Source organism: Syngnathus acus, chromosome 4 (genome assembly GCF_901709675.1).
Source record: "Syngnathus acus chromosome 4, fSynAcu1.2, whole genome shotgun sequence".
NCBI lineage: Eukaryota > Metazoa > Chordata > Actinopteri > Syngnathiformes > Syngnathidae > Syngnathus > Syngnathus acus.
In genome coordinates, this window is record NC_051090.1 from 1,102,270 (window position 1) to 1,126,373 (window position 24,104).

At 42.8% G+C, this 24,104-nt stretch overlaps 1 protein-coding gene across 6 annotated transcripts in view; it reads right to left on the reverse strand.

Annotated features, from left to right (window-relative positions):
• Nucleotides 1-5,597: 5,597 nt before the first annotated feature.
• The window catches only part of pde4ba (phosphodiesterase 4B, cAMP-specific a), a 49,291-nt gene continuing 30,784 nt past the window's right edge, over nucleotides 5,598-24,104 (reverse strand). For 4 of the 6 annotated variants that reach the window (XM_037248986.1, XM_037248987.1, XM_037248990.1 and 1 more), the window contains 9 exons: nucleotides 16,450-16,562; nucleotides 9,936-10,029; nucleotides 8,378-8,661; nucleotides 8,135-8,299; nucleotides 7,832-7,931; nucleotides 7,595-7,749; nucleotides 7,398-7,520; nucleotides 7,067-7,249; nucleotides 5,598-6,997 (listed from right to left, as the gene is read on the reverse strand). In XM_037248986.1, the coding sequence (XP_037104881.1) occupies nucleotides 6,569-6,997; nucleotides 7,067-7,249; nucleotides 7,398-7,520; nucleotides 7,595-7,749; nucleotides 7,832-7,931; nucleotides 8,135-8,299; nucleotides 8,378-8,661; nucleotides 9,936-10,029; nucleotides 16,450-16,562 (1,646 nt within the window). In that variant the 3' untranslated portion in view covers nucleotides 5,598-6,568. Of the gene's footprint in view, nucleotides 6,998-7,066; nucleotides 7,250-7,397; nucleotides 7,521-7,594; nucleotides 7,750-7,831; nucleotides 7,932-8,134; nucleotides 8,300-8,377; nucleotides 8,662-9,935; nucleotides 10,030-10,650; nucleotides 11,056-16,449; nucleotides 16,563-24,104 lie in introns of those variants that run through there. The other 2 variants (XM_037248991.1, XM_037248985.1) reach the window with 2 other exon arrangements.

A 24,104-nucleotide genomic window follows, 5' to 3' on the forward strand; every position in this document is an offset into this window, starting at 1 on the left:
ATCGGCTCAGCCAATCCCTGTGAGGCGTCACATAGCCTGCAGCCTGACTCATAGAACGCCCTCTTCCTGAACGAATGATGATTTTATATGTGCGCAATTTAAGGAGAAAAGCGAATACACACGCAATGGGTCGAGATGGATACAGATGCAATGTAAACAAATGTCAGCGGCTGCAAACCAGCCTACCTTATTTTGCCAGTGCAGTGTGCTAGTGGAGAATGTCAATTATTTCCTCTGAGGCAGACAACTGCTATTAGAAGCTCAGGACCACCCACACTTCGAGCGCGTGCGCACATACATTGCCAAGAAAAAAAAAAAAAAATCAAAAAGAAAATTAAAGTTGATGACATTTAATGTGCAAATCTCACAAGTGAAATTCAAAACTCAGCACTCACTTGTACAAACAGATTCACTCTGCTTATAAATGATTGACTTGCTTTTGTCCATACGCAATCTTCGAATGTCCTCTAGTGCTATTTAATGGACTCAACGTACGTACGTAGGCATGAAATATGTTTCCACACAATCAACAAAAAGACTAGTTGATGAATGGTGTTGACGCCATCTCCTGTTGGCTGTTGATATTACTAGACATTTTAACTTTTCATTCTTGCCTTTTTCTCTTGGTGGCGCAACTCATTTAAAATGGGGTATAAAAATATGAACCAAATATAGCCTGTACTGTATTTCAATTTTGACCTTCACTTGTAAGGGTGACGTGACACCGCGGCCTGTAGGGGGTGCTATAGGACCGTCAGAAATCCTGGAGACTCTAGTGCACAATAAAATGCATTTCAAAGCTAAAAAAGTGGATTTCCCATGATGACAAGTGTATGCCACACACTGGAGACAGAAAATAATTTGAAAATGCTACAAGTGTATGCCACACACTGGCATTTGACAATCATTTGAAAATACTGCGGGGTAATAAATGTATTCGAGTTGGGCCCACTTAGATAACAATATAAAATGGCAATTTACTTCTCTCTATGGGGAGTAAGCCAGTAAATATTGTGACAAAACTAAACAGCACTACAAAACTAAACTACCTGCAGTTCTGCTTTTTATCTCGAGTTGGCAAACACACATTTTGTTTTGTCTCTGTCCGTCTTCCCCTGACTTATGTTGCATCTGTCACGTCTTCTTTCCAAGACCTTCTGCCACTTCCATGCAAACACTCCACCCACCGCCCCTTATAAACCATTGACTGATAAGGGGTTATGATTAGGTAGCATACCGATTAAGCCGCAGTCAAAGCAAAACAGAATTCCACTCAACGGCAGGGAAAGACATGTTGAATGATAAGATGGGAAGATGGCAGGATGCCTTTTCCAGGGCCTACGTGCCAAGCGGCCACTCTCGATGGATGCACTGTCTGTTTGGGCTGGCAGCCAGTCAGTCAGGGGCGCTGTTCTGTCATTACCCCGCCCAGAGGGACACAACTCAAGCATACATACGCACCACAACAAACAACACCCACTGACTAATTATTTGATGATGCTGAGGCGGGCGGCTGATGCCTGTCAGGCAGACTTTGTCTGTTTAGTCTAATGCCACTGAGACTACTTTTTAAACACACAGTTTATATTTGGACTGTAACTCTTTTTTTTTTATCATTGTGCCTCTATGCATCACAACCATGATGGGATTGAAATGTAACAATCAAAGTACCGTAATTTTCGGACTATAAATCGCGCTTTTTTTCATAGTTTGGGGGGGGGGGGGGCGACTTATACTCAGGAGCGACTTATATACATATATGTTTTTTTTCACTTTTTTGGGCATTTTATGGCTGGTGCGACTTATACTCCGGTGCGACTTATAGTCCGAAAATTACGGTAAATGAATTGTAGATGTGTTTTTTTTTAGGAGACAAGGAGAGTTTTTATTCTAATATTTGATTAAAACTGATATATTGCAATTAACAAATGAATATTTTATTTAATGAACAGATTATTGGTTCTCAATTTTTCTAATCTTGGTCTTAGGTTTCACAAATAGATGTCAACATCAGTCTAACATGCCCTTTCGTAGTAGTTTAATGATAATAATGCATCAGATTGAACTGAAAACATGCTTTGCATTGTAAAGCATTTCATAGGTTACAACCCAGCTATATTAAGAAACGGTGCATCGTAAAGTGTGCCAATACAAGGAGACTGGCTAACCTGGATGAAATGATAGAATGAAGGCAAGTGAGCTCAGAGGAATTTGTAAAATGAAGATTACATCAAGGCTTTCCATCCACCTCCAACACCCACAAGTGTTGCTCATATAGGTTACCAGTGAGTGTACGTGCACCATATTACACTCAAGTAGGAGTCTGCCCGGGCCTCCCAGTGACGCATTTAATTCTGTCCCCCATAATTCATGAAGCGTCTTAAAATAGGTGTGTGGATTTTCAGGGATCTGACGACACATACTCAAAGGAACCGTGCTAAGCTAGATGGGACAAACACAAAAAATCAAGTGCTGGTGCCTACCAATCATCACATAGGATGAAAAAAACAAAACACTTTATTGGGTGTACAGTCTTGCTACCTGATTAGTCTTATTCAAGCATCCCCAGGCATAATGTTACAAAACACGGTCAGCATAACTTATCAAACAGGTTAATAATTCCCCAAGCATATTGTCATCATTTATTGATCTTGACTAATCAACCTGAATGAGATCATTATGTACACTTTGCCACATTAATACTCAGTGCTTTCAGGCTAAAATGATATAAGTCTACTCGTAGAGGTTAGCAAGCTGTGAAAAGGTTGGATCAGCATTTTTTCGGAAATAAAAATCATCCAACATTTGACGAGACTTGGATTTTCAAACAAAATGATCATATTCTCAATTTCTGTGAATTGTGAAATATTACCTCTGTATTTGACAAGAAGGGGATTTGATTGAGGTTGTTTTATTTGTATCATTTCAATTCAGGTATGCTTTTATTGAAGGAAATGTTTTCTACATTAGAAGCGTAAAAGGGAGAAAAAAAACGCCTGTGGAAATGTTGCTTGCAAATGATGACGGTGGCGTTATCCCACAGGGAAATGTCTGGAAAATGTGTCTCGGTATTTAACATTGGCACAGTTGCTATGGCAACGTGACGGAGAGGACTTGCTCGTCCTTGTCACTGTGTGAGAGAGGCCCTGCTCAAATCCAACAAGTCTTCCTCGTCATTTGGTATTTCCGACCAATACCTCCTCCTTCTTTCACGCACGGCATACTAAAGTCACATTTTGCGACATCCATACATTTTTTGGAAGAATGTTCTGCATTGTGGGCCACTCCCCTAATTGGCTCAGAGGGTATAAATAGCCACAGCCATCACAAGACTGATTTACTTGCTCGACTTGCAAGGTTAATGCAGCCCCAAGGGACCCTAAGCGGGTCATTGGGTTATCTTTTGAAGAGCCACTGTTCAAACTGATACAGGAAGGATACCTCATTTGAGCTTTGAGAATTGCAGTCAAAACGTAATTGGCATTCATTTGATATTTTACAGATAATTGATCACTAATACATAAACCACAGGGTCTACATATTTGAATGAAGAACTTATATTTAACCCTAGAAACTAATGAGTCAAAAAAAAAACAAGAAGCAGATGAAATCAATTCATGCTTTACCTTTAATCGCTTCTTAGAAAAAGTATTTCTTTTTAAACACAATATACAATATAATGCCATACATTGTGTGAAACATTTATTAACCCACCTGCAACAACGGGTGGACCTAAATGTAGAATAAGAAAAAATCACCTGTCATGCAGATAGTGCTAAATCAGGCTAACCATTTGGACAACTAGGACCAAAAAGCATCAACATAGAGATAAACAATGTTAATACTGAACAAAATGGTTTGTCCAAAACTGCTAACAAGTTTGGTCAGGAATAGTTTACACAGTAGCACAGTTACATAAGAGCATTTTGCTGTTATCGCAGATCAACTGCGTGTGTGTGTGAGTGCCGTGCGCATGCCACCAAGACCGTTGCAGTGACATCCACTTTTACATGATGTGCAGGAGATCATTTAGCCTTGTGATTCTCAAACTTTGCAGCTTAGAAATGAGCAGTTGCCATGAACAAGCTGCTGAGATCAAATAAGAAATTTGGATATTTGGATAGGAAATGTCTGTTCTGCTTATGTGTCCTATTTCCAAGCGTTAACATCTGGGTCACCCAATGGCTGTCACATGACAACCTTGTAGCTTTGAAAATTATGGTCCTGATAAACCAAAGACAAATTAGCATGCAGCTAAAAAAAAAAGACATCAGTTCGTAGCGATGATATCATTTTTGGTTTACGATTTCGTTCAATCATTTTCAAAGAGTTGAAAACTTTGGTGATTTGGTCACGTTGTCGTTACAAGGTTGTCATATGACAACTTTCCTTCAGCTCCTACTTTGATGGGCACTGGAAAACAGTGTGCAGTTTATATACACAATGTCAAATTGTGTTTTGTGTAAATATATCGATAGAACAATATAGAAAACAAAACAAGACTCCAATCTAGAGTCTTCTACACATTAGACACCACCACTTCCAGGTAATGCAAGTGCATATAAATTAGAAAATTCACTTTACACTCAACCAGAATTTCTTATTTACATGCTTAACATATCCAATAAATATACACTGTTATAAACAGCAGAGAGACCAACTTGAGCTTTTAGCGACAAACACTTGGAGACAAAGGTGAGGCGTGATGGGGAGGAGTATAAGGCCAATGGCAAAGTCAACACACTCCACCGTACAAAAACACACACACATGATTGCCAGTGAACTATCCTGGAGTGAAATTTGACCAAGTACCATTTTAGTAAACAAAGAAAGGTAAGCTCACTAACAAGACAAACAAACTTTGACCGGATGAAACGTGAGGTCGACAACCCTTTTCAAACCATCGTTTGGAAACTATGATGGGAATAAAATCTTTTCCAATTTGCTTGACTCCATGCGAGTCGATTTGTAACTGTCCTAGAAACCCAAAACAGTAAAGGGGCTTTTTTTTTTTCATGCTCTCCTTTCAATGACGTCATTGGGCGGAAGCAGCACTTGAGGGATTTTCATCACAAGAAAGAAATAGCTGGCCTGATTGTTTTGGCTGCTGACCTTGGTGGCAAGAGACAGAGAGCGAGAGGGAGGGAGGGAGGGAGAGAGGGAGGGAGGGAGGGAGAGAGGGCTTTGTCAACTATGTTGCACTGATGAGATGAGAGCAGAGCAAAGCTGGCAGCTGGAAGAGCACCTTAAATGTGCAGGGCCTTGATTGCATAGGGGGAGAAGGACATTGCATCAGATGGGCCTGGCTGGGGTCACCAGCAGTTCCAACTAACAGGATTATTAAGACTGCAGCATACCTGCCAGTTCAAAATAGAATTGCCTCGGATGAGAAGTTTTTTTCCTTAAATTTTCCATGAAATAAAAGTACTCGCAAATGCAACTAAAATGCCATATATATATATATCTTTTTTTTTACAATATGAAATTCTTCTTTGACCCATGAGACCGGCCCTCTAGTAAGTTAGGTGAAAGTGGCCCCGTAGGTTGTTTTCATGGCGTCAAACACATGGTGGTAAAATATATTGAAATGATTATTTGCTGTCATTTTGTGGCAGGACTATGGTTGAATTTTGTTTTCGAGTTTGGATGTCATGCTCGTATGGAAAAACGCTGAAAAAGGCAAAACAAAGTTAATGACTCCAATTTTCCATCATTCATGACTCCACTGTGCATGAAAATTCTAGTTTTGGCCTGAAAAGTTCGGAAGCCCACACTGTATTCGTACTATTTTAAGACGAGCGATATTTCATTGAGAAGTATGAAAAGATATACGGATGAACGTCATCATGAAACGGAGCTGCGTTGAAACAATGTTGCGCTCCGACTAAGAAACAATTGTGACAAAACGCATTCATTCACTTTCCCCAATTTCATCCAAGGGTCGGTCGGTCGGTCGTTTGTCGACATGGGATTTCTCTATTGCCCAATACACGGAAGACTGTTCTCCTTTTGACATACAAAAATGATTTTACTCTCTCAGATAAGAAAAACATTTCACAGACATACTGTACTAGAGTGTTCAATAAATAAAAAAAATATATAAAGACATTAGTAAAAAAGGCACACAAAAGTTCTTCGACAAATGGTACAGGAAAAAGTCAACGCTTTCTCTTGCTATACAAACAGGTCTTCATCAGTAGATCTTATTCTATGCTACTTCTTTCTATATTATATCTGTGTAAAAAGTCTTAAGTTACAAAATGTCTCTCAGTAGTGTCAATGTCCATTTACTGCCAGTCCCATTTCCCAAACTGGCCTACAGCCTTCAATTTCTACCGCCGTTCTTGCGTGACCATCAAGATGTTTGCAGTAAATATTTCCTGAGAACTCTGAAGCTGCTTCTCCCGAAACTATCCGTGCCTGGCTGGCTGGCTTCAAACACCCAAGTGCAAGACGGCCCCGTGCGGGCCAAAACTAAGCCTTTGCTTCTGAGGCCTTGTTAAAAAGCACAGCTGCGTGAGGATCGCCCCTCTTTTTCCAAAAACTCTTTCTGCTGCTGACGGAAGCCCTATGTGTCTGTGGGCGACGCCTCGTGCGTCACGATCTCGATGGTGGACGTGGGCTCCATCGGGTCGCCCTCCCGATAGTCCGGAGGAGGAGATCGACAATCTCCTAGGCTGTCCTCCTCCTCGTCGATTGCCTCATCTTCGTCCTCTTGCTCCTCCACTTCGCCGTCTTTCTCTATTCCGTCCAAGTCCTCCTCCTCCTCCAGGGTTAGCTCAAACTGAAACTTGTCCCCAGGTCCCTGGCCTCCTGTGCCTCCGCCATGTCCATGAGAACCCTGATCGTAAAAGGGTGGGGAGGGACTTTGGGGGATCATGCTCTGGTACCAGTTCCTGTTGTCTTCCAGCGTGTCCAGGATGTCCTGGGCATCGGGATGGACCAGATCGGCCCAAGTTTCCCACAGAGGGTGGACGATGTAGTCGATGAAACCCACCTGGAAGAAGAGAGATGCGGATTAGGCGTGCCTGATTCTTTTCTTAACAACTATCACGCTCCACCTCACCTGGCTCTTTTCCACTGAAGCTGTATGTTTATCGCACATGGGACTGATCTCCATGCCTCGTTCCCTCTCTCGGTCTCCCTGGTGGAAGAATTCCTCCATGATCCGATCGGTCCACTGACGATACAACTCCAGGGATTTTGTGGGGTTACTCAGGTCGGCGCAGTGCACCATGTTTCGCAGCACCTTAGGACAAAAAAAAAAAACTGTTTAGCTTGGCAATGAAAACTACAAAATGGTGGAGGCACCTTGAAGATGTAAACTGATTTTTTGAAATTGTCTTTCAATTTACTGGAGCCACTACAAGCAAGTAAATGAGAGGTTGAGGCCTTACCTGTATTCTGTCTGTGTAATTGTCCAGCAGCAGCACTCCGGAGCTCGTCACCTTCTTGGTTTCCACCATTGTCTTCAGATCGGCCAACAGACTCATGTGTTTGGACATGTCGGTAGCTAAAACCTAGGAGAACATTTTTCATGTGAAGCCGATCAGAATGCAGGATGCAGATGAGGAATGGTGTCAAGGTGTCGTACCATGTCGATGACCATCTTGCGTAGGGACTGTCGCTGCTTTTTGGTGAGGTTCTGGAAGACGTCGCAACCTTCTTCCTGCAGGAGTTTGAATCCCACAGCCAAGTGGTGATTCTCCAGCACGGACTCGTCGTTGTACATCAGCGCCAGCTCCGAGTCTGCTCGCAAGTGAAAAACCAGTGATGAGTCACTCTCTCCCAAAAAGACACTTGACGGACGGAGCCAATTGACAAAACATACTGGTATTGATGAGAAACTGGTTCGATACTCCGGGATGATCAACATCGTGGATGGCAGCGGCAAAGATGGCAGCGAGGATTTCAAGGTCGGTGAAGACAGCCTGGAGAAATGGGAAGCCGAGCACAAACTTAATCATAGATCAATTGATCTAATTTGCTGATCCATTTCATAAGTGACAAATGTTTGCCGAGTATTGTTGAGAGCTTGTCTTAGCACCAAACAAAAGATGACAGCTCTGTGGCATTCATCTCGTCTTCTTTTCATCCATGTGTCGCTTGTGCAATTCTTTGTGCTGTAACTTACATCGAGGGCTGGAGTAGAAAGGAGGATGTGCGTGGACTGGGCGACGTCAGCTGCATGCAGGCTGTTGTGGTAGGCCACGTCGGAATGGTAGTGATCCTCCAGCGTCATCATGTAGGCCACAAACGTGTCCACTGGAATCTTAAACGTTTTCAATAGCTCTCGCTCCTAAGAAACACAAGATTGGGAGACGTGTTAGTTGAGATGAATCACTTTCAACATGAGGAGAACGTGGACGCTTCCTACCTGAAAGATGGCGTACATGATGCAGGTAAGAGGTCTGCTGTTGGAGTACTCGGAAACGGTGAAGATATTCAGGCCCCATTTGTTCAGGTCCTCCAGTTCCTTGGACAGCAACTCCTCTTTATCGGTTTTGACACCGAAACGCGAGATGCTGCAGCTGGAAAGCGAAGAGCCGTGGGAGATCTTCTTGACGCCGCTGATCTGCGTCATCAGCTGCTGCTTGTGCTGCTTCTTCTTCTCCCGTGTCTTGGAGGTGGGCGATGGGATCTCCACCTCATTTTGTTTGTCTGCAAAAAAAAACAAAAACACAGATGGTGATGCTCTCATTAGGAATCAAAAGACAATTGTGTGTGAGTGAAGGTGGCCATTGAAGCTTTCATAGTAGGCCTTTATTTCCTTGGAATTGCTACCTGAGAAGGCAGCTGGTATGGAAACACCTGCAAGCTATTAGCCGAGGTCATTCATTCAGGTCGTCTGCACGTTCATTGGCTGAGTCTGTCCTGTGTTGTCCACCTGCTGTCTCGCTCAACTGTTCATTCATCCATCTCCTGCAGCAGCCTTTGCACCCCCCCCCCCCCTTCCCTCATCACGCAACACTGGGGGTCAATTGTGACTCGCTTCAGACAGCTTTTATTGAGAGCTTGTCTCGAAAGCTTCTACGTATAATGTTTCATATTCTACGCTGATCTGTATTTGCCGTGCTGCCGAAAATACTTTGTTTCGTCGGTTAAAGTGCTTTTCTGTCCTTTCCTAAGGAGGAAAGTTACTTTCTGATCTGATTCTCTTAGGAAGGCGTTCCTGCAGTGAAAATGCACTGAGCTGGAGATGACTCACCCAATCTGGTAAGCACCAGCCAGCCAGCCAGCCAGCAAAGGGGGTTCCCTCTATACCTCTTGTTTTTTTTTCTCCTTCACTGCAGTCACTTTTTCTCCCTCCCTCCCCCCCCCCCCCCCTCCCTCTAATCCCCCCCGCCAGGGATCCAGCATGGAGGGATATGCCATTTACACTACGCGGAGCAGGATGCCGATCGATCACAAGCACAGTGTCTATAAATAGACCTCCTCATCCACATTTTCTTCCAAATTCAGACGCACCCTCAATATATCACAAATCCTTTCTTGAGGAAAAATCGAAGCCTCTCTGAGAACATTTGTTGATTGTCTACTGTTAAAATTAATTCATGTTATCTGATTGCGAAACCTACATTATATTATTACAGCAGCATTTTCTCTTGAATGTTCAAGCCACATTGAATGGGATTTTAACAACTAACTCTTTTTTTCCAACTCAATTGAACATTATTTTTGAATTTGTCACTGAGCATTTTGAGGCTGCTGCAATAAACCTGGAGACCAAACTGGATGGCGCAGTGTTTTATGCTACGCCCCCACACCAGAGCAAAACAGCAAAAATGTACTTTTGTGAGCCATTTGGCCTTATTGGGTGTCAGGAAATATTATTATTTTATTCAGTTGTGTGCAAATCACAGTTTTGGTAAATATTGAGGGGAAAATCCAAATTTTTCTTTGTATTTATGTACTGATGTATTTGATTGTTTTACCTAGGAAAGTGTTGGAGATGAATTCGGACACCTGATTCCCAGAGCGACTCATCTCAGATAGGTGCGTCAACTCCCGATTCAACATTCTCTTAAACTGCAAGAGAGAAAAGGGAGGGGGGGGGGGGGGAGAGAAACAATGGCGTCAGTTTCCAGGGAAAACCTAGGAGAAAATGGCGACTCTGAATTTGATGGAAAATTCTGCACTTTTAGATATGTCAGTCGTGGAACAAGTGGAGGAATCCTAGCAGCCCACCTCCACTCAAAATAATCCTCATTTCTTTGACCTCTGCCCAAATGTTTTAAACTCTCAAAATTGTCCTTCTGGAACAGTTTGCTTACATTCCCTCATGATGCTCATTTGTCATTTTTACATGCGTCACTTTTTTTGCAAACATCAAGCAAGAACACCTTTGCTTGCACTTCAATACATTTTGTTCATTTCAATGCTGTTTCCCTTTGAACATGAATTGACCATTTTGAATGAGTACACGGAGATCCGGCCAGGGCACTGCAGAAGCAGCTGTTGACAGACTGATGCATTCGCACGCACGCACGCACGCACACACCGCACAGCAACACACTTCAAACATAGCTCTGCAGATAGAGATGGAGCGACAAAAAAAAAAATATCAGTGCATCAAAACTCCAAGATAACTATTCCACAGAATTGGATAATTAGGCTTCACAACACAGTATGTAGTTAAGAATCACACACCTTAATGTAACCCCAAGACACAGAGAGCAGGTAATTGGCTTCAGGCATTTTGGATCCCGTTTTCTCCTTCCCAATCAAAGCCAGAACTATAATCCAATAAGGAAAAAATATATAGGATTCTCTCAGCGGCACCCCAAAATAAAATCCCGTCTTCTTCCTTTTTAGCAGCTTAGAGAGCAGCTTGGTGGTGGCTGACAAAGAAGCCAGCTTGGTGTCTCCATGCCTGTGGATGGATGGATGGAAAGATGGATGGATGCAAGGGCAAAATGGGCGCTGCTCGATGGGCTGGAGCAGCGGCAGCAGCTGTGAGCCGTAAGCAGAGGGACTCACAACGCACTCATGAATAATGGAGAAGAAATGACTATGGGAGGCGGGAGGGGGGGATAGCGATGGAGACAGGAAGGAGGGAGGGAGGGAGGGAGGGAGGCTGCGATGTTCATCTGACTTGAGGGGGGGTTCCTCTGCTTGGTTTGTCTCGCTTCGATGCACTCACCAATGTCGTGCTAGTGCCTCCCCCTCCTCCCATTGACCACCCTCTCTCTCTCTCTCTCTCTCTCTCTCTCTCTCTCTCTCTCTCTCTCTCTCTCTCTCTCTCTCTCTCTCTCTCTCTCTCTCTCTCTCTCTCTCTCTCTCTCTCTCTCTCTCTCCTCTCTCTCTCTCTCTCTCTCTCTCTCTCTCTCTCTCTCTCTCTCTCTCTCTCTCTCTCTCTCTCTCTCTCTCTCTCTCTCTCTCTCTCTCTCTCTCTCTCTCTCTCTCTCTCTCTCTCTCTCTCTCTCTCTCTCTCTCTCTCTCTCTCTCTCTCTCTCTCTCTCTCTCTCTCTCTCTCTCTCTCTCTCTCTCTCTCTCTCTCTCGCAGCATGTTCATCCCTCCTCCACTTTCCCCCAAAACTTAGTTTGCCAGCCCAAGCAACACGTTCCATGCAGAACACATGATTTGACAGAAAGTGAAGAAAAGGGGAGGGGGGAGTGATGTGCTTCTGATTGGCATGTGCTATAATTCTGTATATGGAGGGAACAAAAATGTTTTCTTCTTCTGTAGGATACTGTCCTATATTTTTCCCCCAGATAACTTTGGGAGGAAAAACAATCCGCGCAAATGCTGCAGGTATCAATCAAGCTTCACCTGTATTATGAAGGCAGCCATTGTGAGGAAGGAAGGAAGGAAGGAAGGAAGGAAGGAAGGAAGGAAGGAAGGAAGGAAGGAAGGAAGGAAGGAAGGAAGGAAGGAAGGAAGGAAGGTGTGCCACAGTGTGACAATGAATGGCGCTCACATTTTAGGGAACGTGAATGCGCAGCATCTTATCACCAGCTCTATTATCAGTTTCTCCACGCCCGCCCGCCCGCCCTCCTTGTCTTCAATTCTGTTGTTGTGCTTCTGACAGCCAGCCTGGAAGACTCATTAGTCCCATCACTGGGCACATCCCATGTTCGACGGCGTGGAGGCTTATTTTCAGCCAAGATGGTGGAGAGAAAAAAAAGGACGAAGGAGATGAGAGATAATTGCATCCTTTTCCAATTTAGCTGACATCAACCCACTGATATCTGTTTGTGCCGCGTGTCCCAAAAATGAGAACACCCAAACACCATGGCAACAACATCAGGGAGACAGTATGCGGCTGGCTCTTTTCAGGAGGGAGGGAGGGAAGGAGGGAGGGAGGCGAGAGGGAGGATAGGTTTCCCTCTTTCCTTTGCAGGCAGACATGTGCTCTAGCTGCTGAGCTGTCACGAGGACACACCACACACATGGCCTCAGCTCACATCCAAGCCATACAAAGTCAAAAAGGTCTCTGGCTCACTTCCATGTCCATTTCTCTACTGCCCGCCTGCCACTTGCCAACAATCGCTGTCTGGTTGCCTCACGGGCACAATCGATGAGCTGTCCTGGACGCATGCCGCATTGTATAAGGCTCCATCGGGCCACCTGACTGGAATATAGCCTTACGTGAGGGCCAGTATGGATGCAATGCACTCCACAATATCTGCAAGGTTTTTGCAGGGATACCCTCCTGCTAAATAGTTTGATTTCAATCCATGGGAAGCTCCCTTTTGGCTGAAGATGTGTGCGGATGCATATAGGTGATAAAGACGAGCAGGCAAATCAAAGCCTACCCTGAGAGGATTCCAGATTAGGGAAAGAATTCAGAAAGAAAGAAGCAAGAGCTGGCAAATAGGGATAAAGTGCGAGAGAGTGCTTTCTATATAATGCTGCAGTGCAGAATATATCAAGAAAGGCAAAATGACTGATGATGTCTCTCTGCAGTGTGGTGAAGAGCTGCGCTTCCTTCCCCACAGGCTGAAAGAAATTCCCGAGTGCACAAACAGACAGAGGCAGTTATCTGCGCCGACCAATGCTCACGTCTGACGTTTATGTTTTAGCACCACTGTAACTTCTATTGGCCATATGACAAAAACAATATCAGTCGCTTACAGCTCATTAGTCAACTCTCTCTTTTTTTGGGATAAATGCTTGATCGATTTTTTTCAATCGTGCATGAAATGTGATGTTCTAATTGCTTATCATGTCTGTCATTTTTCTGCTGCCTTCCCGAGTGTCGCTATTGCTCTACAAGCACATCTTCCCTCTGTCTCCCTTTTCCCCTTGATTAAGAAAGCTGCTGCAAGGTGAAGGGAGCCTGTGGCATTTCAGTGAGAGTAGAAGGGAAAAAAAAAAACACACTATGCTCCTCCATTCAGATATGATCCCATTGGACAGCTCAATGTGGAGGCCAGCCAGGCGCACAGGTAGTTGCGAGGGGGACGTGGAGTCTCCCTCCCTCCCTTCAACGTGACACTTTCTCTTTGCCCGTCTGTCTATCCGTCCGTCCGTCCGTCTACCAACTAACCACGCACATGCCCAAATGCAAGATCAGTCTGTCCGCCCATCCATCCAAATCATCCATCCATCCATCCATCCATCCAACATCTCCTTAACGATACAAATCAAAACGTCCACTAGTGGGCGCTCCGTGTTAAGGCTGCTGTAGGCCGGGACTGACTGACCTTTCTAACCTTGCATCCTTACACATCTCCCAATTTAGAGACTATCAAAATGACAGACACGTAAAATTTTAGATTAAAGTGGAGAATTTAATCTCAGATAATATCTCAACTCCTGTCACTGTCTTTTAGACACGACTTGTTTTTCATGTTAAGATTACGCCTATGGCGTATACAATCATCACAGCACTTCCAATTCAGTTTTGGTGTCTTCTTAAGCAAATGTGCTGCAAGCAAGTCAAATCAGTTAAGGCACTTACAAGTGGCAATAATATCATTTGTGTGGCTGGACCTTCATTTTCTCAAGTAGAACACTTGCAGATAAAACAGGAGGGCAAACAAAGAAAGAAGGTGGTCCAACACCTTTTGGGGGGTTTGGAAGACCCTAAGAATAGTCGTGTAGTGAAAAGCCTGCACCTGAGTTGTATCAAATTTGAAAAGCAGTAAATGGAACAGAACAATTTGCCAAAAAGTAAATAATTGATTCATCAATACCCAATACAGTCCAAAAAAAAAAAATCTTTAAAAGCTTTTCCCCATGGGTGGATGTAAAGTATATTCGAATGTGTGGCCAAATCACAAGTTCACTTCATTATCATGCAATATTCACATCCAAGTTTTGTGAACAACCAAGCTATGAAACTATCAATTTCATGACTATGGGCTATACTTATGAAACTCACTAAACTTAGACTTAAGCACAGCATGTGAAGGCAGCACAAGTGAAATCCACAGAAAGGAAAAAAAAAAGCGCCAAAAGTGTTGAGGGGAAACTCACCTTTCTCCAGCCATTCAGCTTCCCTAACTTCCTCTCTTTCTTGTCAAAATAGCAGGCTCCCATGTTGCCGTTGAGTTTCGAGCAGCCGTTGGTTCAAGTGGCTCAATCTGACTAGAGCATGAGTAAAAGAACCAAGCGTGGCGTGGACTCTCTGACGCTGGGAAATGCTACAGCTCCAATGACTCACTAGGGACTGCGAGGTCTGACTAGGCTTTACCTCATTCGCCGTCTCTTTATGCGTGTGTGTGAGAGAGCCAGACCTCTGCCCGACCCAAACACACTCCCCTCGCGAGTGTAGTCCCGCCTCAGGACTGTTGTCTGTCCATCATCCCATTTGCTGTTGTACCCTCCTGCAGCTGACACACTCAATTGGGACCATCATTCTGATAGCAAGAAAACATTTTTGGGATTGACTCTTCTTCAAAGATGCCTTTACATTTGGAAGAGACACTCACTCCAACCAAGCAATTGAAAGGACATTTCAATGCAAAATAAGACAACAACGGGCTGGGGGAAAAAAGGCAGCCAAGTCAATCCCAAAAATAGGTTGATGCAAAAAAATGCTTTTGCCCCAGGGCACAATTGGATTCAGTCTACACAATCAACCAAAAGAAAAAACCCGCTCTATTTGTGGAAAGCTGACAAGATTTTTCATGTTAGGGGCTTGCCACAATGATTAGACGTTGGCATAGTCTATGCATCCCACACATTTTGATGGGAGTTTGGTAATGGCTGAGAATTGGGGTCTAGCATATCCACTAGGATGTTTGTTTTTTTGTCGAGTAGATATCATATTAAGGTGTGCGAACAATTTGTAGGATGTTAAATTTAGCTTAGCACAAGTTGAGACACATCTGTTGTCAACATGCAAGCAGCAGAGAGAACTCCAGTTGCCATTTTTAGAACTTGTGACTTGCTTGCCAAAAACCTGCCAAGACTGACTTTCTATGACACTTTGCAAAGTTTATTAGCGACGATGTGCAAAGATTCTGTGACACTGCAGTTTTTCCATGGTAAAAACAAGAGGTCGTGAGGGGCATTTTGCCTGACGGGTAGGAATTAAAGCAGGTCAGATGTAAGCCGAGTAGAAGTTGTGTAATTTTTAGTTTCAAGTAGAAACAAAGGAAGACGGGGAATGTCTCGGCGTTACTATATTTCCATAAACGGATGTGTTGCTTATCAGCTTGTTGGATCCACACGAGCTTACGTGCTGGGATGCAGCATGGCAGTTCCAAGTCCCACATCAACAACAACCACATAGTGGTATACCTGAAATATTGCCTACGGAAACAGAACTGTTATGCACGACAGAGTTTTATTTGGATCAGATTGTGAAAGTGTTAAAACCAGAAAAAAAATAATGACAAAATTGTCTTCCCGTTTAAGGAATTAAGAAAATAATTTGAACAATACAAAAGGACACCACTACTGGTGTATCAACAGTTTGAAAGTCTGGGTCTGTGTTTGTCTAAAAATGCTTCCACAAACGTTTGCTCATTTAAATATTAATAGCGTTCATGTTTCACCTTGTGATTAAATAACTGTGATGTAATATATTGCATAAAAAAACAAGTTGAACAGGTTGTCTGCTGAATTTAGGTGACCACAGAAAGAGCGATAGAAATGTTGAAAAGGATAGCTAACTATTAGCTTAGTTACAGTTGCAGCCTTTCCCAAAAGTGTCAAACTCAAAAGTGAGTCATGTCTTCCATCTTATTTGATTGGATTTCTTCAGAAAACCCTCATAAACACAAAAGCACAGATGGAAACGACTGACATCAAGTTTGAAAGACCTTCTGGTGTACTCTGAAAAGACTGTGACGGTGGAGATGAACTGGAGGCTTATTTCAATAACATTTGGCTCCTTTTGGGTGATGGACTTGTAAAAGATGCTCAATTCCAAATGTGTGTGCAACAAATGAATTTTTTTTGTTCAATATTTTCCTTCATGGCAGGAAAACATGGCAGATATTTTCTTGAGCGAAAACCTTAAGCTGAATGCAAAAGGAGCAAAGTTGCCCTACCTTGGTGGAGGCCATGTCGCTGACAGAGCGATAGGTCTGGATGGTCTCCAGCTGGTCCAGACACCAGTCCAACTCCTCCGTAGTCTCCGTGGCCAGCTTCTGGTACGCCTCATCTGTCACCAAGCAAGCAGCACAGTCAGAACGGACTGAGCAGAAAGCTGCACCCTTGCTTAGCTGCTTCGAAGGAGGCTGAATCATTAGGTGGCACCCAAGAGTGGCGCTCTCTTGTCTCAAAAAATAAAAATAAAAAAAATAGCTCTGGTACCATGGTTGAATTCGGAGTTCTTGGCCAGAGAGCCTGAGTCAGCATTTTTCTGTGTATGGGAGGACAGTACGCACAAAGGCACCTTCTGCTCGTGTAACAACATCCAATTTTTATACTACGTCCATCACTGGCATCGCCAGATGGACAAACAAACATTTTTCTGACCAATTGCGCTGTATAGGTCAAGCCGAGAAGATCCCGGTAACGGCAATACAATTCTGACAATATGGCAGTCCAACTATTCAAGAGTTGCAAGTGCAAACTCGGTGTATACTCGGGGTATCCTAGCTGCAGAGCACAACACGGCGGCCGGTCCGCATTGCGCCGACCTTAGCGTGGCTGCGTAGAATGTGTCTCCCGCTCTGATCTTCTTGCCATCAAAGATGTGAGGCTGTTTGCTCTCCCAAACATGAGAGGCACCTGGCAGCCTGCCCGTCCGTCCGTGCACAGGCTCTGCCGCTGCTCCTGCTGCTGCCGAGGCCAGCCAGAGAAACAGAGGGAGGCTGTGCAACTAGTTGAACACCACATGCCTCTGATATTTTAACTAACTCCACTGGAAATGTTTTTTTCCCCTTTTTCTTTCCTGGTATTACTGACGCGGTTGAGGTGGTTTGTGTTTATGAGGAGCACTTTTCTTCTCTGAAACATCTTCCCAAATTGGAAAAATCTGTTTAAACAAGAATTTTTGTCCAAGAAACGCTTTGTGGTTTGCATCAAACCTTATCTCATAGTTGCTTTTGACTAACAAGAAAAAGGAAAACCTCTCTATGTAGGATGGAGATCAAATGAGCATAAAAAAACGTTTATATTAAAAAATAATAAACAATAGATCCAGAGGTTTCCTCATTCTTAGATTTTTCTTTTTTTTTTTTTCTTTTCAAGTCCACATTTGGAAAAAGCTTGAACAGAGTTAACGCCAGTAATCTCTGGTCTCGCAAAAATCCCCCCCCCCCAAAAAAAAGGGGGAAGCGACAACAGCTCCAGAGGGAAGAGTCTTCTTTGCTTTAATTGTTTTGTTTATGAGCAGTACGTGGAAATGTTTGGCTACATCGTGTTACTGTTTTTGGAATGCTATGACTCTGTACTATTGCTGAAATTTCGGGGCCGCTGCTTTCCGACATCTACGAATTGTCTTTAAAATGGGATGATTTGGGGGCTGATGTGCAACATGTGCTTTTACGAGAAACAGCAAGCAAGATTATTGAAAGCAAACATGTGGTTACACAACACTTCCTAACAAAGACCAAAGACGGTGATAGCGGTTGGTTGGATTTTTTTTTTTTTTTAAACTCTTTACAAACCAAATCATGACAAATTACACAATATTGCAAAATCGATCATCCACATGTAAAGAGAAAAAAAAAAAAAAACGTTCTGATGGGCATGGCTCACTACATTCAGGGAGATGCAGCCTGAATTATGGCAAGTCACAAATTAGAAACATTTAACTATTGCAACCGAGATATTTGTGAAAGATGCACTGGGCATGCATGCATCCAACTTAAATATGACGAGTGGTGTGTCATAAAGCCACATTGCTCACCCACTCATGCTCTGCTGGGACAAATTGTTCCCCGTCGTCCTTATCATAACATACACATGTACACATTCCACTTGGATTTACTATAGAACACAGCGGGATGCAATTAGGAAGACAATGAATCGGAATAAAAAAACAACTGGCTTGAGAGAGACACTGCACGGTGTTGAAGACATTTTTCTATCAATATCATTTTTGAATAGGGGCCTTTAATGTGCACTGTTTGCACCAATAAAACAAACTGCCTGAATAGAAAATGCTCTACGTAAAATTTCAGCACCCAACACACAGTATGAGCTGTAACAAAAAGTACGGGCTTGACATATTTTTACGATTCAGTATTTAGGTTACTTCATGTAAAAATACACATTAAAAAAAGAAATCCTAAAAGAATATAAGAAAGCCCTTCAAACTTTCATTATCAGCATCTTCATATAATAAAAATGCTGATAATATGTTGTATCAGTGACACCCAGCAAAGTAACCAAAACTGTAGCTCTTCCCACAACTCGCGCACACACACGCGATTCCCACACTGTGCGTTCTTCACACACAGATAGATAGACATGGGAATTTACGCACATGAGACGGACGGGAAAGAACAAAGTTACGGGACAGGCTGACCTCAGTGGGGTTCCTCCAAGGCCCACAGGCGTCAGTATCAGTCTCGCATCTGCCGCTATCACAAAAATGTTTTCTTTGACAGCTTGACTCATTCTGATAAGTTAACAGACGTCAGTGAAGCTCTTTGTGTGTCCTAGCAAAGATTCTGCTCGAAGGACCGCTTAGTTTAATGCCATCTTGGCCTTGAGAAGAGATATCTGCTTTGAGTCCTGCGACCAAAATGACTTGGTTTTTACTTAGTTCATTCAAATACAGTCCATCGCACACTTTCACAGTATATGTCTGTTACCTGAGCTGAACTATGTTAGGAGAGACAAAATCGCTCCCTCAGTCTTGCTATAATCAAACACAAGACCCGGGGGCCCTGCCCATCATTTGATGTGGCCCGCAGAGGCAAATCATGTGTGACAACTCAACGTTTCATGTTAAAATATCCAAACCGACAGTGAGATATTGCAACTCTTTTTTGTTGCAAAACTTTCAAAATAAATGTGAAAATTGTTCAACTTTTTTTTTACTGGATTCTGTTGCGTATATGTGATAATATGAGGTGGGGGGGGGGGGGGCATCCATTTCTATTGAAGTCATTAATGGCACCCTAGACACTAGGTAAGCAAAAGCCGATATGGACAGCAGCACGCTTTGTTGACGCGTTTTGGAATCAGTGCAATTCACAAACACACATTATGACTGTACCGTTTGTGTGTTTGTTTACTTTCAGACTTGAGCTCGCAGCCAACGAGTGACGCCATGCACACGCTGTAATTACGAGATTCTAATTTGGGCATCTCGACGCTGGTCAGCGGAGACTCGTGTTCCTCCCTCTTATCTACAAAGTACTTCGCAGAACTCATTGCAACAAGAGAGACTCAAACTCTGGACCTCCCCGTCCGTGTTTGCCAAATTAAAATGCCAAAGAAGCTCGCTATGTTGCTAAGAAAAGAAAATGATGACGTGACAATTTTGTTTGATATGTGTTTTTGCTTTGTTTTTCCAAATATGCTTTTGAGATATTTTTCTAAGAAACATGACACTTATGGATGAGATGTAATTGTGTGTTGAGTGTGGCGTGCTTAGGCATTGGGGCTTTGCGTGCAAAGGAGGATCCAGAAACATATGAAGAGCAGCTGAGGCCGCCAGCCTGGAGTGACCTCAAACAAGATGAGTCTTTACGTAGCAAACGAGAACCCAAGCGAGAGCCCATGTGGTTCTCCCTGCATGCTGTCCACCACATAAGAGCATCGCATAATCAAATTGAAGCAATAAGGATATTTTGGCACTGCAAAATATGATTGTTTTTGCCAGCAAACTTTCCTGATCTCAGATGAAACATTCTTGTAAAACGGGCATGTGGCACCCATTGCTTCAAAACCGTGGACTGCCCCCCCGGCCGGCCTAAACACAAAGCACATTTCGATGAAGGTCATTCCAGGCAGCTGCAGATCACTTTGAGGAGTAAAATGTCTTTTCATTCTTATTTGGAAGTCACCTTTCTGTCATTTTCCACAAAGAATAATGGTGAGCTCAGGGGGAGGGGAGTGATGGTTCCAAAATACCCAAACAAAAGGGTCCGTCCGTCTGTGTGTTTCCGAGCATTTGCGCTGGGCTGAACAGGCCAGGCCTGCTGGCAAGGGAATACTTGAGGGGAAGAACTGCCGTCTATTTTATGACTGTGCTGACGTCAATGGCATAATTCGAATAGTTGCAGAATACAGGCTGGAAAGCTTACTGAGGCTGTCCTCGCTCTCTTTCGGGGAGGGACGCCGATAAAACCTGACGTGGATTTCTCCTTCAATTGAATGACAAAGTGAAACATTGAGTCAAGTGAAGAGTAGGAATTCTCAACACAGGATCAATTGTCTATATTATAACACATTTTATTGCAGTTTTTAATTGAAACATTTAAAAATAAAATTGAAAACTATTTTTTTCAAAAATTCAAATGGCCCAAATCTGTTTTTAACATGTGACGTCATTATGTCTCGCTACCTCATTCCATGACTGGAATCTTTCAAATGAACATAATTAAGATTTGTTTTTGTCTTTGTTCTGGATTTCCCTACACTTGGATGGACTTGGTGTCAACATGGATTGCAAGCTATGAGGAGGCTGGCTATTTGGCACTTTGGCTTGTTTATGACATTGCAGACTTGGGAGCAGGCATGTTTTTGCTGCTCACATTTCGACGCTGGGATTACGTACATCCGCTTAAACCATCAACTGTATACTCATAATAATAACACTCGCACACACCTCTCTTGGGCATGGGAAATTGAGAATCGGATTACGATTTGTGGATAAGGTGATGTGACGTAACCGGCGTTTTGTTTCCGTATCTATTAGCCCTTACTATGAAAGTGAAAGCATGTGGGAACGCCATCTTCAAACAGAACGTCCATGGCGTCTGTCCACATGAAATCACACGTGATGTTGTTTTGAATCTTCTAGGAATCTTTTCATGATACCCTGCGAGTATTTTCCAGTGATTGGACGAAAAGTAAACACAAATGCGCATGTTGATCACGGGCCTTGTCTTAAAAATATTTTTTTTAGTATTGCTTTACATCCACAATGAAGGAAGGTTAAAGATTTGCTGAAATTTTGCTTTACTTTATTACATAATACTTTTTTTTTTTTAGATCTTACACTTGACCAATACTCCATACGTTTAAAAAAAGTAAGAAAAAAAAAAAAAAAAAACAGCACTAAAAAAATACAAACGGGTAAACATTTTAAAAATGAATTAAAACTAACTGAATTTCAGAAACAAATGTCAAAATGGAAAAAAAAAAAAAAAAAAAGTGTTTTCTTTCTAGGTTATATAAATGTAAAGAATTTTTTTTTTCCCCTTAAAAAAAACAGCACCGTCATCCTCAACTGGTCTATGAACGCGGGTGACAATGCAATATTCTTTTCTCTTATTGATTTATTGTACTAGCTATAACATATTCCCATCATGGTCTCCAAAACAAATCACAACATTTCTTAGCTGACAGCTGGGTGATATGGACTCAAGTTGTGACTCGGTAAACTGTTACGCATTTTACACACAAGCGCATACTGCAGCTCGTAGCAGCATCAAGAAGCTCCGCTAAGAAGTGGTGATGATGTCACTTTGCTGCCAAGAGTCAGAACATATCAACAACTTCTTAGATCTGTCCAGCGCCAGAGAGCAGGCGGTTTAAAGGAGGGATGAGATATTCCTCACATCCTCTCTGAGAACAAACACGAAGCTACCCACATCTGTCACAAGTGTGCATGCACACGCGCACACGCACACATCCATCTATATGCGCGCACATCCAAATGGGAGGCTCTCACTTATTTACAGTCCAAACACAAGCAGCCTCACAACTTGAACGAGTGATGCGAGGAGGCAGCGTTTGTGCAAACAAGGCTTCTGTAAACATTCACGCACACAAACGCACCCCTGAGGATGTGAATACACAGAGAGACGTGCATTTTGCAAAGCAACCTGCGCTGTATACACAATACTTTTCAGCGTAGCACATCCGTGTTACCTGCGAGGCCTAGCCAGAAGAGTGCTGACACACACAGGGCAGTTTGATGACTTGACTTGTGCGGGCCAAGGTTCACGCTCTTCTTGAACCATTTTTCTGGACTGCTCGTTTGCCCAACGGTAGCATAAATTACAACAGAGCAGACAAGTCTCTCAACACTTCATTTGTCAGGTAAGTGTCAACTACCACCGCAGCTGCTTGTCAAGACACCCCCAGCCCCCCAATGAAAGAAAAAAAAAAAAGATATATTTATTTATTTAGAACTTTTATAAGGAGGTAGCGAATTCATTTATTAATATTGATTATTTTTACTTCATTATTTATTTCACATTTGGCACCAACCAAACGCAACCTAAATCTAAACGCATTAACAAAGAGAATGACTTGAAAACGGTCAAAGTGTAAGGAGAACAAAAGTAGCTGAGTAAAATTAGTAAAAGATCATACACTGGCAACATTGAACCACATTTACCTATAACCAAGACTTAAACATTTAAAACACAGGAAATAAATTAAAAAGTCGTTTTCTGAAATGACTTTCATACTATTGAGTGTATACTGTATGTATCATCAAGTTCTGCAGATAAAATAGAGAGTAATGTTATAGGAATAGATATATGATGTATGGAATATGTATTTCCATACAATTGTTTACTGTGGAAGGCGCCTTTAAAAAAACAAAAAAAGACGGCCTGACACTCAGCACGTACACACATTCCTGTCCATTTCATGCTGACCTACGGCGTTTAGCTCAAGGTTGAAGTGGCTGGGAACAGATAGGGGAGAGGTCAGGTAAAGATGGCTCAACAAGTAGCTCACATCTCCGGACATACGAAGAGATAGATCTAAATGAAATGCTATGAATGGAGATGTTCCTTAAAGAGCAAAGAAGTCTCAGGATTTACATAACAGTCTCTTCAGGTGAGCCTCATCCATATTACACAAAGTGCGCTATCAGCATGTGTACACACAGAACTTATAGAACCTGTCAACATGTTCCATCTTTGCCTTAAATGTCCAAAGGACCTTCTGCTAGAACTGTGCGGGGCCTGTCAATATTCATTGAAGCAAATTCCAGTCTCGTCATTCCAGTCTTTCAAGTCGGGTGCTTGAGTTTGTTTGACTCGAACCCGCGTTCGTTCACCTTTGTGACCTTCAGTTGAATAGTGAAGCCAGCAGGCAAACTCTGGTCCTGACGCAAAGTCATTCAAAAGAAATATGGATTTATGCTGTGTTTTCCGCACCATAAGGCGGGCTTAAAAGCCTTTCATTTTCTCAAAAAGCAAAGGGGCGTCTTTTAAGAAGGCGCGCCTTCCGAATTCCAAAATGTGTAAATGTTGTGTGGTTGCCGCCACATGCAGGGATGTCATATGTAGACGTAATATCATAGACTGTTAAGAACAAACTATACTTTCAGCAAGGCTGAACACCTCATGTATTGACTATAGCGTTAAGTGTTTACACAGGTGGATAAAGATTAGTGTCGGAACATCTTTACCGTGGCGGAAAATGTGATCAAGAGAGCGATTGCGATAGAAACTTGAAAGAGACACACTTGACAAATACAAACGGCACGTAAAGTACAGTATGAAGACCATTTGGGAATGAAGGTCAGGCTAGGTGAAGAGAAGCATACAGTATCCTGTATGAGAGCATTTCATGTCATGAGGATGACTTCATCAGGAAGTCAGGTCAAATCTGTGAC